This window comes from Phragmites australis, chromosome 1 (genome assembly GCF_958298935.1).
Source record: "Phragmites australis chromosome 1, lpPhrAust1.1, whole genome shotgun sequence".
Classification (NCBI taxonomy): Eukaryota; Viridiplantae; Streptophyta; class Magnoliopsida; order Poales; family Poaceae; genus Phragmites; species Phragmites australis.
The window spans coordinates 20,634,083-20,646,837 of NC_084921.1; the positions used below are offsets into that span (position 1 = coordinate 20,634,083).

Sequence of the window (12,755 nt, forward strand, 5' to 3'; positions counted from 1 at the left end):
TATCTCATCTGCATCCGACTTCGATACTGATGCCTCTCAGTTTGTGGTGCAGCCTTCCTCGGCAGTGCCGGCTCCCTCGTCTCCTCTAGCTCCAGATGTGTAGATGTGTTCTGTTTTTGACGCTTAGATGCCAAAGGGGGAGAGAGTCTAGTGTTAGGAGGAGTTTTGGAGAGAGATAGTTAGATTTGAGTTCTAGTGAGCTTGCTAGTTTCAGGGGGAGTCTAGTTTAGCTTTTTGGTAGCTAGGTTCGGCTTGTTGGATCTTATGGATTTTGATGTAATGACATGTCATTTGGTTCTTAATCGATGTGTTTAGCTTGTCATCACATTGTGTTTATTTTCATGCGTGCTTAATTCTATTTCTTCTAGCATGATATGTTGTTCTAGTATTAGACTTTCTCCACAGACTATTAACAGTACAACGGCTAATGACAGCTAGCACAGTGGAGGATTGAAGTTTGAACTCACCGGATTTGTCCGGTGTGAGTAAAAAGATACTCACCTGATCATCCAGTGTTAACAGAAAAAGTGGGTGATTAGGCAACGGCTATAATTTGGATCTCTAGCCCATAAATACCTCTCCACTTGGTTTTATTTGGCTTGCTAGCAACCCAGAGAAGCTCATACACAGTTCGTGTCATCTAGAAGCAAGAGAGCACTTGTGTTAATTTTCAAGTCCCTAATTGAAGATTAAGAACTTTATTAGTGCTTGGAAAGTAGCAAGTGTGCATCTAGCTGTAGTCTAGGCTTGATCTTCGTCAAGTGAAACTATTGGCTTGTTACTCTTGGATAGAAATGGAGTTGTGAGGTTGGGATCCTGGGTAAAAACTGGTGATATTTTAGTAGGTAAATTAACGCCTCAGATAGCGAGTGAATCATCGTATATCGCGGAAGCTGGATTATTACGAGCCATTTTTGGTCTTGAGGTATCCACTTCAAAAGAAACTTCTCTCAAACTACCTATAGGTGGAAGAGAGCGTGTTATCGATGTGAAATGGATCTAGAGGGACCCCTTCGACATAATGGTTAGTGTATATATTTTACAGAAACGTGAAATCAAAGTTGAGGATAAAGTAGCCGGAAGACACGGGAATAAGGGGATCATTTCCAAAATTTTGCCTAGGCAAGATATGCCCTATTTGCAAGATGGAACGCATGTTGATATGGTCTTCAATCCCTTAGGGGTACCCTCACGAATGAACGTGGGACAAATATTTGAAAGCTCGCTCGAATTAGCAGGGGATCTGCTGTTGGTTGGCGGTCTTGGTGATTGGAGGTGTTCTTGGTGAGCTCTTAAAGTTCTTGTGAGAGCCCTAGGAAGAGCTATGTACTTAGTTTGATGCTCGCCAATCCGGAGATGAAGAAGTGACAATCATGAGGGAACACTTGAGTCTTGATGACTCAAGGGGGAGCGATATTCTTTTGGTGAATGCTCCAACGAGGACTAGGGGGAGTGCGAACTCCTCAATACCTCAAGAAAAAAATCCGTATTCTCTTGTCCATCTCTTTACTATTCCGCAATTTAATTTGAGCATTTACATTCTTGCAAGCTTTCAAATTTCGCAATTTTTAGTGTCTTTGCTTGCTTGTTTTGTTGCTCTCTCCTAGCTTGTTCGTGTAGTTGTATTTCCTTTCTTCTAGACTAAGGTTGCTATTTGTTCTAGATCTCGGTAAAAGTTTTTAATTGCCAAATTCACCCCCTCTTGACCCATTCGATCATTTCAACATGCCTACCTGGCAATCGATCCAGATGGCTGGCGAAATCAACAGTAAAAAAAGTCAAATAATGTCACAAGGGTACTATTGACAAATCCTTAAAAACCACTCATTCCTAGATCTTGAGTCACCCTGCTAGCCAAACACATTTGTCGTCAAGTCTAGCTCTATGATAGATCTGCTCCACTGTGGATTTCTGAAATAGAACTAAAAAAATCTGGAGTGGAGCTCTCCCAAACATGATCTAATTTGATTGGTAGAAAGTTGAATTACCGTCTCCATAGTAAACATAAACTCGAATAAGGCTACCCCTCATTTAGGTCTTGTGGGAGACGCTTAACCTCGGTTAGAAAGACACTGAAGTATTGTTAAAAGGTATTATAAGTTAATATTGTTGGCACTAGCGATGTAGCAAGTTTTGACTTTGTAGTTAACATTGGACTGATGAATTTCATAATTGGATAAATAGGTTTTTTTATATTACCTTAAATGTTATCATTATTATAAACAATTTGTATCTTAGATTTTGATGTTGTTTAATATTTATGATTATCTATATATAATACTAGATGTACATATAAATTTAAAATACTGGGATCGCCACTAGGTCAAGCAGGCTCTAAATGGCCACTGCAGGCTGACCATCATCTACCGTGTAACAATTCCATACGAATAATTTTGTTTTTCTAATATGCTTTCCGAAAAAAGCCGCAAAAACACAGGCCTGTGGGCCGGGAAAGTTCCGGTCTTGTCTCAGCTAAGCCCACGAATGAACCAGAGCAACCTAATCCCCGCCTGCCCGTCCCTCCCTCCCGGCCGCCGGAGAAAGAGACTCGCCACTTTCCTTCCGCCTTCCACTCTCGCCATGGCCGCAGACTAAGGCTGCCATCGTTGGTCCTCCCTCCCCCATGGCGCCATCGCTCCTCCACCCACACCCCCACCGCCTTCTCCTTCTTCGCCGCCCCACCTCCGCTCGCCTCCTTCATCTCCACCTCAAACCCCTCTGCTCCTCCTCGACGTCGTCATCTTCCCCCGCGCGGACCCCGCCTCCCCTCCACGGGCCCTCGCTCCGCCGCGGCCGCCCCCCGCCGGACCACCCAGACCCCTTCGCCCGCGCCTTCGACCTCGCCGCGCTCCGCGTCCCCGCCGCCGCCTGCGCGCCCCTCGAGCGCCGCCTCCGGGGCCACCTCCTCAACTGGCCCCGCGTCCGCAACGTCGCCCGACTCCCCAACGACCAAGGCCTCGCTCTTGCCCTCTCCCTCCCGTCTCCCTCGCCCCCCGCCACTCCGATCGCGGTGTTGCGGCGGGAGAAGCTGGCGCGCGAGTTCAACGCCCGGGGCTTCGTGCGGTTCCCCAACCTCGCCCGCCTCTCGCGTCCCGCCGCGCGGAAGCGGAGGGAGAAGAAGGGGGCGGTAGGAGGAGACAGCGACGAGGAGGCGACGCGTGAGCGTGACAAAGACAAGGCGTATGTGGTGGAGGTGGTGGGAGAGGGAGGAGAGGACGACGACGAGTGGAAGGGGTTGGTCGGTGTGGAAGGCTTCGGGAGGGGCGCGTGGCGGATGAGCCCCACCAGGCTGCTGCTGCTGGACGAGAGATACGCCGAGAGGAGGGTGGACGAGCTCCCGGAGGCCGTCAAGGTGGGGACTATTTCTGGTGCCTTTCGACATTGCATTTTTTGAATTTACAATGATAGATCAGGAGGTGTTTCTTGATGATTTTTTATTTCATAAAATTTTAGGGGAGTGTGGTAGTGGTAACATGATGAGCAATTCTCTATTGGTTTTCCCTTTTTTATCGGTTGAGTGGGGGTAAACATGGTGCAAAAATGCTGTCATTGTCTCTGGTGTTTGATAATCTTTAAAAAAAAACACACCTTCTATGAATCACGTATTAGTAGTGTTAGTAGTACTTTGTCGGTACGTCATCTGATATTAATAACTATTATGACAATGAGATACTATTGCCATCTTTTCAAGATCAATTAAGGAAAACCACACTTCTAGCCTGCTTCGAACTGTAGTTAAACCCTTTAGTCCTACTGGTGATTATCATACTTCTTTTGAACCCAAGAAGGTCCCTTCAGTTCCCACCTTTTATTTGCAAAAATAACTTCAAGGCTAATGAAACTTTAAGGCCCCTCTATTTCTGTACTGATTTTAGTTACTTTTTTTCCAGTTTGTGTTAGACCATGGAACCGACCAGGATGGATCTTCTGCTTATGAGCTTGTGCAGTGCCATCTAACCTTGTTCTATAGTTACTGGCCAATGAATGAGGTTCGTTAACACTTGTTTATGCTTGAAGTCCTAATTTATGCTTGAAGTCCTAAGAGTCATTTGCTTCCAAATATCTTATTATTGTTTTGCTGGTACATGTTTTGTTTTTCGCTAATGTGTTTTCTGTTGAGGATGTTACACAAAATCACTTCATTTTTTCTCTATAGATTGTCTGCTTAGACCTCATGATCATATCTCCAATTGCTTTGACAAACTATTGCTGGGTGCAATGATTTGGCTTGTATGTTTGAATTTATTAGCCTAGTTGATGGAAAAATGACTTAACAATGCACATGTATTTTTAAACAATGTACTAGAGTGTTCATTTGGCATCATTGTCATCTAACTGACACTGGGGGTGACAAGTGAGCTCTGCAATGTCAACTGAAGTTGTGCTTGTTCAATTATAAGTAGTCAGTAACCATTATTTCATCTTCTCTAATTTCTACTTTCATTTTGAAAACCTGAAATGCTATTATATTCTAATAACAACATTGGGCATTCTAATGACATTCTAATTTGTTGAACCTTTCTGGGATGGGATATTTTTCTTGGGCATTCTAATTCAAAGATTTTCAAGGCATGGAAGCTAAACCGACAAGCTTGTCAACAAGCTTGCTCAAGGAGAAAACATACGTACCGTTATAAAATTAGTTCATGCATGCAGTATTATCTGACTTGGGCAATACTACTTGTTTTGCTTGACACGTGTCACAAGCATTTGACCTTTGTTAGGACAGCTATTTTAGTTATGAAGATGGTAAAACAAATTTGTCTACACGAATAACTTTCTATTATATAGTCAAATATTTTCCAATAAAAAAATGAGAATATGCAAAAGAAACTGCATATTTTTTATTTTTGGGTAGCGGAAACTTGATCCCATGACCTCAACCACCACTACCTCATATTCCACCACTAGTCCACGTGGCCACGTGGTTGTCCCTGAATAAAATGTTCAGATTAGATATTGCTAGAGATTAATGTGTGTGTTTTAAATTACTCCATGAACACTAAATTTTTGTGCCTGTGTTGTGAGACCTCTAATATGTGTCGGTGTCTAATGTTGCGTATTGTCCAATGTCCAGGTAACACTGTCTTTGCAAATTCAGGATTCAGACAAAAAGTTCAGTCTGTCCAGGTTAGATTGAATTGTCTGAACATCTTGTCTATCCTAGTTTTCACATAAGCCGTTGGTCTTTTCTTGCTTCAAAGATATTGTTGAGAGATTGTGTTTGATATCTCTTTTATCAGTGCATTACAAAGAAACACCTATAAAGTGTTGATTTACTAACCTATATATTTTAATTAATTTATTTTTTACTAGTTAATAAATAAATAAATAAATAAAATAGGGTCGAGAAAAATCAAGAGGCCTCTACAACATAAAGGGAAATAAAGAAAGATGAGATCCACCCTACAATATGGGGTCAAAAATCCAAAAAAAATTAAGTGATTATTTTTAGCCCATATCAAAAGAAAACGGATTTTTGAACCTCTTTCACACTCAGGTCATATTGAGGTACTTCAGAAAAAAAGAACTGCAAAATCCAATCCAATTTTTCGTAATCGATTAGTTAATATGGTGGTTAACCTAACATTTGATTCCACACGTGTTGCAAGCTTGCATAATTTGTTTTCTTTCCAAAATGCATTGTGATGGATTGATTTAGAAACTTCACTTCGGAGATGCAATCATGCAATTGGATTTTCTGGGAGCATGAGGGGTACATTAACGTGTTGGCACACCATTAGTTGTGCAGTCCATTAGATATGTCAAGTTACATCAGCGAGAAAAACTTCTGACCAACTTTTCTGGTAGCGCTGGGATCTTTTTCTTGTACATGTTATGTTGTTTTAACTATTTTGATCTTTGCTTATTTTGTGTAGGTTTTAGAGGCAATACTCCCTGAAGGTATAATAATTCCTACAGGCTTTGAAACAGTAGGTCATATTGCACACTTGAACTTGCGGGATGAACATTTACCACACAAGAAACTTATTGCTCAGGTAACCTCTGATTGCATAATATATTGGTTTCTCACCTTTGAGCATATTGTTTCTTGCATTCAACACCTTGATTTGATATGCAGGTGGTACTGGACAAAAACAAGCCAAAAATCCAAACTGTTGTCAATAAGACTGATGCTATTCAAAATGACTATAGAACTATGCAACTTGAAGTCTTAGCTGGTAAAGATTCCCTTCGTACGATGGTCACTGAGAGTGGACTTCGTTTTCAAGTTGATCTAGGGACAGTGTATGTTCTTACTCTCACCTGACACATATTTTGCATTCATGATTTCATAGATGTTGATAAGATTCTACCATCCAGTAGCACAATAGGATAGCATAGCCTTAATGTTAATGGTGAGTTTCAAAAGAGGGTAAAGGTTTGTGGTGGATACCTAGGCACCTAGAGACGAGGAAGGGCATAATGACTAAGTGATTGGGGTAGTTAAAAATTAGCATAGGCCTGGAGATTCCCAAATAGGTATATTAAAATTGTCCATAAAAAAATCTGGTCAAATTTTCATTGCTAATATGGACCCCGTTTGTTATAAGAGCGGCTAAGCTTCTTTGGCTACCATAGGAGCAACTGTTCATGGTCATTATGGAAAAAACCTTTATGAAGGTCATGTGGCACCCAGATTATTTTCTGCTGTAAAATCACCTAAAAATCAAAAGATATTATGTATTTTCACTTGGGAAATTCTTCATGTACAACCATCTGAGTACAACTCGAGTACAACCATGCATTTAAACCATCCGATGCGTATATGAGCTTTCATCCAAGTGATTTGAGACATTGGATCCTGAGTTGCACTCAAATAATACGTGTAGCAGTTCTCACTTTCATTTATAGTTTGCGGTTGTTCAAGGGCAAGGCCTTCTTACTCTGCTTTCTCCAGTAATATTTCTTCAACAAGGGGCCTGCCTACCTATTATTTTCTTTTTTTATATACAATGATCAATATTCACATGTTCATCAAATTTAAAACACCTGTCATCAGATGGCTTTAAGCAGGGTAATCCTGTGCCTGCAAGGCTCATTGCACCAAATGGCTTGCAAGTGGAGAATTTCTGGCATGTATGATGCAAAATTTGGACAAACTTTAGTGCCTCAGCTCTCCGGGGAAAATACACACACACACACAAAAAAAAAAAGAGAGAATGGCCTTACATCCACACTTCGCTAGAAAAGCACGTTAGTACCCTTGGCTGCTTAGGCATCATGTTTGCACTTTCTTGTCCTAAACATCAAGTATGGAAATAATTTGAATCATTACCAGACATTACTGGACCGAGCTGGGATATATCGCAAATTCATTATTTATTTCTAACAAATTGAATGCTCAACCAGTTTCCTGTATTAGAGCAGTAACAATGGATGTTTCACAACTCACAGGGTTGCCGATATCCATTGACTCCAATCACATTTTGCCTAGTTCAGGACGTGTCATCAAACACACCTAGTGATAATTTGGATGAAAAAGGAACAAAAAGTCATTGGGTATGGAGATGAAAGTAGCCACCGTTTTATATTACACTGGGATGGAAATTGTATTCTATTGTATGAAAGGGTGTGATGGTCAAAGTTTTGGAAAGGAACTGAAGTATGAACCACCCTTTTGCCTATGAATTATGAAGTACAAATTCCACTTTGCTTGAAGGGTGAAGACCAAGGCAAGGAAAATGTGATGCTCTACCCGCAGGACACAATTTATAAATCTCAATATATGTGGTATGTGTGGGATCAAGTACCGTAGGCAAAAAGGAAATAAAGTAGAGTTAGAAGTTCAGATCAGTTAGAGATAAGTTAGAAAAGTCAGATTTGGAAAGATTAGAGAGTCGGTTTCGGTTTAGGAAAGATTGAGGAGTTAGAGTCGGTTTAGAGATTGAGTTAGAATCAGAGTTGGTTAAGATTAGATGTAATTGTTTAGGGTTGGACTCTATATATACAGAGCAGCCACCACCCTTTTGAAATCAAGCAATGAGAATTAATCTAGTCTCCCTCAATATTCTAAGGGACCATGGCTGTTGCTACGAAGAATGATCGGTTCCAAGCACTTCTTGCTGTGCAAGAAGAGCTATTGCGGAAGGAGTTCCAAGAGGGCTTCACCCCCGTCTACAACACTCTAGGAGATATCAAAAACTCCATGGCAGACGTCACTCGCACGGTGATGGGGCTCATGGATTGGATGACAAGACTCGAGAAGGGGAGGGCGTGGAAGGCATGCCGATCAGGGGTAACACCTTTGCTGCGATTGCGTTGAGCGCGTAGACCTTCATCGGCACAGACCTGCTCGTCAGGTATTTGATGATATGCCCAAGTGGTGGCAATGGCGCCGCCAGCGCTGCTAGCACGTCACCACTAGTGGTTATTGCCATTGTCGACCACAACGTGTATGCTACTGTTGCTTCAAGCACGGACACCGCCCTTGACACCAAGACACCCACCATTTCTTTGATGAGATGTTCCGACGACAACAACAGCAAGCTAATGTCTGCGACCAAGCTAGTCGTGCTCCTAACTTCATCAACAACCACCGCGCTGCTACCACACCATCTACAGCTTTGCTGCTAGCATCTGCATGGACGACGGCGTGGGATACACCTTTTGTCGATGTGGAGGCTGTTAGGACTGCAACCATGGCCGCCACCCTACAGCTTGAGGACGAGCTGTCTCAGAAGGAAGAGAGAGATGTTATGTGCAGGATCAAGTACCATGGGCAAAAAGGAAAGAGCGCACAAGGAAGGCAAGAAGCGGCGGCGGCAGATTGAGGAGATATTTGGTTTAGATATATTTAGAAAGAAATAAAGTAGAGTTAGAAGTTCAGGTCAGTTAGAGATAAATTAGGAAAGTCAGACTAGGAAAGATTGGAGAGTTTGTTTCGGTTTAGGAAAGATTGAGGAGTTAAGAGTCGGTTTAGAGATTGAGTTAGAATCAGAGTTGATTAAGGTTATATGTAATTGTTTAGGATCGAACTCTATATATACAGAGCAGCCGACACCCTTTTGAAATCAAGCAATGAGAATTAATCTAGTCATCCTCAATGTTCTAAGTCTCCCTCAATATTCTAAGTCTACCACGCCACCCGACTATCCTTCTGGCAGATGTTTACCCCTGTTATGGTCTCGGATCATAACAATATGATGATCTAATAAATACTTTTTGTTAGTTGTTTATGCCCAGTTTCTAAAATGAAGTAGATTTATTCACTCTTTTTAAGCACGCGTTATGTATCTGTTCAACTGTATGTTTGCTTTCCTGTCCTAATACAGTAATACTCAATGATGATCTGGTGCAGCTATTGGAATTCTAGGTTAGCCACAGAGAGGCAGAGGCTTGTGGACAATATCTTTAGAAACTCGGATGTTGTTTGTAAGTTACAGCCTTGCACTTTGTTTAGTAATTAGTACCAGAAGATTCTTTTTCATGTAGAATCAAGGCCAAACATCTACTGTGCCTTATAGCCCTGTTCCTTTGGGCAACTATTGGTCCATTCGATTAGAACAGTATGACTAAGCAACATCTTTGCTGAATAGTTGCCCAGAACATTGGCGTTGCTGTTTAAAGTTGAAATATTGTGCTTTGCAGTGTTTTTCCATAATTACCTTGTACTTTACTCGGTCTGAGAACTTGTCTACACTTCACAAGTTGTTGAGTTGCCATTTCTTCCTGCAGACCCTTGCATCTGAAATGCCTTCTCTGGCATCGTTGTTAACATATATTATGTTCCCTAACTGTCCCAATCTGTTTACATGCATACTCTTCATCATGATCAGCTTATGAAAACAACCAAATGTGCCAAGAACCAGTATATTACTAATTTTAAGACGTGCTCTGATTATTATGTACATCAATATTGGTGTATGGTTACTGAACATCATGACGGGAATTCTAGGTCCTGGGATGGTCCAAAATGTATGTGATTATTATCTCTATCTCTTAGGTCTTGACAAAAGCAATTGTTGGTTGTCTTAACCTGATGCAGGTGATATGTTCTCTGGGGTCGGTCCTTTAGCAATTTCAGCCGGAAAAAAGGTCAAATATGTCTATGCAAATGACATAAACCCTACTGCTGTGGAATACCTTGCGAGAAATATTGTTCTTAACAAACTCGAAAGGAAAATCGAGGTAATAACTGAGATATGCAAGAAAGAAGTGCCATGTACTTCTATTTGTTAATCCTTTATCTCTGTAGCTTCTGGCTTGAAGTATAAATCCCGTAAATAAGTAAAATACTGGCAACCTAGCATCAATATTGCTGCTGTTACAGGCAAGAAAACCTTTGGTTGAAGATGTAATGTTTGTACAAGGTATATGTAATTACAATGGTTCCTAAAGCTTCAACTTTCCTGTGTAGATATCTTTTGAAAGTAATTATCTATGGGGATATACCATTTCAATCGTCTTGTTTGTATGTTTTGTATTCATTGAAACTTTGGATGATTAAATATGTTGTCCTTTTGCCAGCCATTCTCACGAACTTTTGGTGAATTTTGCTAATTTTTTTTCTTGAATAGACTTTTAACATGGATGCTAGAAGGTTTATCAGCGCAATATATTCAAGCCGGCATGTGCACCGAGTCACACAAATAGTAATGAATTTGCCCAATGATGCTGCAGAATTCTTAGGTGAGTATTCCCCAACTCCTTTGTGAGTTTGGCTGATTGGAAAACAATACTCGTAGCTGGATGTTTTTCTTGTTTCACTCTTCTGTTAATATAACAGTTAAATTTTGGAACGTATAGTACTACTGATTGTAGGCATGACTTCATATGTCTCCTCCCTTGCTTATTTTCCTTTTCATTATTTTATTATAATCTCATATAAAGAGGCGAATGCTCACCCTATATTTTGTTGAAATTGTATTTATTTGGCTTCACGGGAGGGCCTCAATACTTGCACCAATTCTCCGGAGGACAAGCAAATGCATCTTGTAGCATTAGAGCATCCCATACAATTTATCAGCTGTCCCAAGATCAGTTCATAGTGGACCAATCCCTTAACATTTATCAGATTTTGAAGTCAAAAGAAGATTTGTCAATGTTGGCAATTCACTCATTAAGAAAAAATCAACAACCCCTTCTAATAATTTTCCAGGTTCAAATGGTTTTGAAAAAGCTGCATTTACTCATTCTCATATATGAAGGCATCTACATTTTTCTTTCCAGATGTGTTCAGAGGAATTTTACGGAACAGTCAATCAGGACTGCACCATGTCATGCCAAAGATCCATGTGTATGGATTTTCCAAAGCAAACGATCCTGATTATGACTTCCACGAGGTAAGCACTGCGTACAACATTTTTCTTTTGTATTGATTTCTTTTTTGCATTAAAAATCTTTTGTTTATGTAACTTCGTTTATCAACTAATACCTATGCCTAAATTGCAGAGGATAAATTTAGCATTAGGCGAGAAGGTCAACAATGTTGAAATGCACAGAGTACGGCTTGTTGCTCCTGGGAAATGGATGATATGTGCATCTTTTACCCTTCCAGAGTCTGTTGCATTTGCAAAGCAGAATTACATTAGTTGTTGAATTCCAGAGTCCGTGAATTCTTCCAAGCAGATTAGTTAGATGATGCATAGATAATTTCTGATTGAATTCAGTCCACTGAGTGGCCTATTTTGTTTATTTTTGTAACGAAGATAGGTGAATAAAAAGGCAAAAAGAAGGGTAATTTTGCACTGCAGCTGTTTTGTACGCATGGTTTGCATGAATCTTTAAGCTCAGAAATTAGACTAATCACAAAAACATTTTTGTCGAACGTTGTATAGAAAATTCAGGATGTTGGAAAATTTGTTAGCGGTTATCAACTGTACCTGCTTCGACTTTTCAACCTTATCTTTTTAAATTTAGCATTACTCTAAACTGCACACATGTTTTATGTTCTCTATACAAGATCGATGTGTTATTCAGCATGATACAACACTATTTACAGCAGTTAAGTTTATTTGATACAACACCATTTGCAATAATTGTTGGATTGATCTTGGCATCTAACAAGTGGAAACAAAAAGACTGAGAAAAATAGGGGACTAAAGACTGAGAAAAATAGGGGAGTCCGTCCCCCTCTACGTGCCTTGATTGGAGGTGCAACTAACTATTGGTTGTGACTTCGATCTGTGTAACGCCATATATATAAAGAGAGGAGTTGGTGTCTTTGAAGAATCAATCTCATGTGGACCTATCTTTCCCTAAACCACCTATGATCATCAGGGCGTTGAAAATGGATCAAAGACCGCTATCGTGACTTAATCAAGTTATTTCACCACATCGGCGTCCACTACATCAACACTTTCCCTGACACCGACAACTACAAGTGTGGCATCATCTTCACCGACCGATCACCTACATCATTGTGTACGCCTACATCAGCAATCTACCTAAAGCATCACCAATCCTAATGGCTTCACCCTCATTGGGTATGTTCATGCTTTCGTATATTTTCAGTGTTCAAGTCCTAGAGCTAGGCCTTCATGTCCATTACCAAATGATTAGAATCTAACATTTGGTATCAAAACTGTCCTAGCTCTAATTGAACCTCATTAGATCGGTTTAAGGCTCAATCACTCTCAGTCTAGTGCTAATTGTTCATATTTATGGTGATTTTGCTTGGTTAATGATGAATTAGCCCTTTTCATGTCCAATTAAGCTTGATCGGTTGATTTCATGCACACATGTACGTGTTCATGTGTTTTGTATGGCTTAAGGGGTTTACGGCTCAGGACATCATAGAGAAGAGGGGGGGG

General features: G+C 40.6%; 1 protein-coding gene across 2 annotated transcripts; it reads left to right on the forward strand.

Moving 5' to 3' along the window:
• The first annotated feature begins 2,455 nt into the window (after positions 1-2,455).
• On the forward strand, positions 2,456-11,695 carry LOC133912544 (tRNA (guanine(37)-N1)-methyltransferase 1-like). Of its 2 annotated transcripts, XM_062355347.1 has the most exons (9): positions 2,457-3,352; positions 3,891-3,989; positions 5,880-5,999; positions 6,083-6,249; positions 9,302-9,375; positions 9,989-10,131; positions 10,521-10,632; positions 11,173-11,285; positions 11,395-11,695. In XM_062355347.1, the coding sequence occupies exons 1-9, from the start codon at positions 2,624-2,626 to the stop codon at positions 11,539-11,541; spliced, it is 1,704 nt and encodes a 567-aa protein (XP_062211331.1). In that variant the 5' UTR covers positions 2,457-2,623; the 3' UTR covers positions 11,542-11,695. The 2 variants fall into 2 exon arrangements, with proteins under 2 accessions (XP_062211338.1, XP_062211331.1); XM_062355354.1 differs by lacking the exon at positions 3,891-3,989 and having other exon boundaries at positions 2,456-3,352.
• The last annotated feature ends 1,060 nt before the right edge of the window (positions 11,696-12,755 follow it).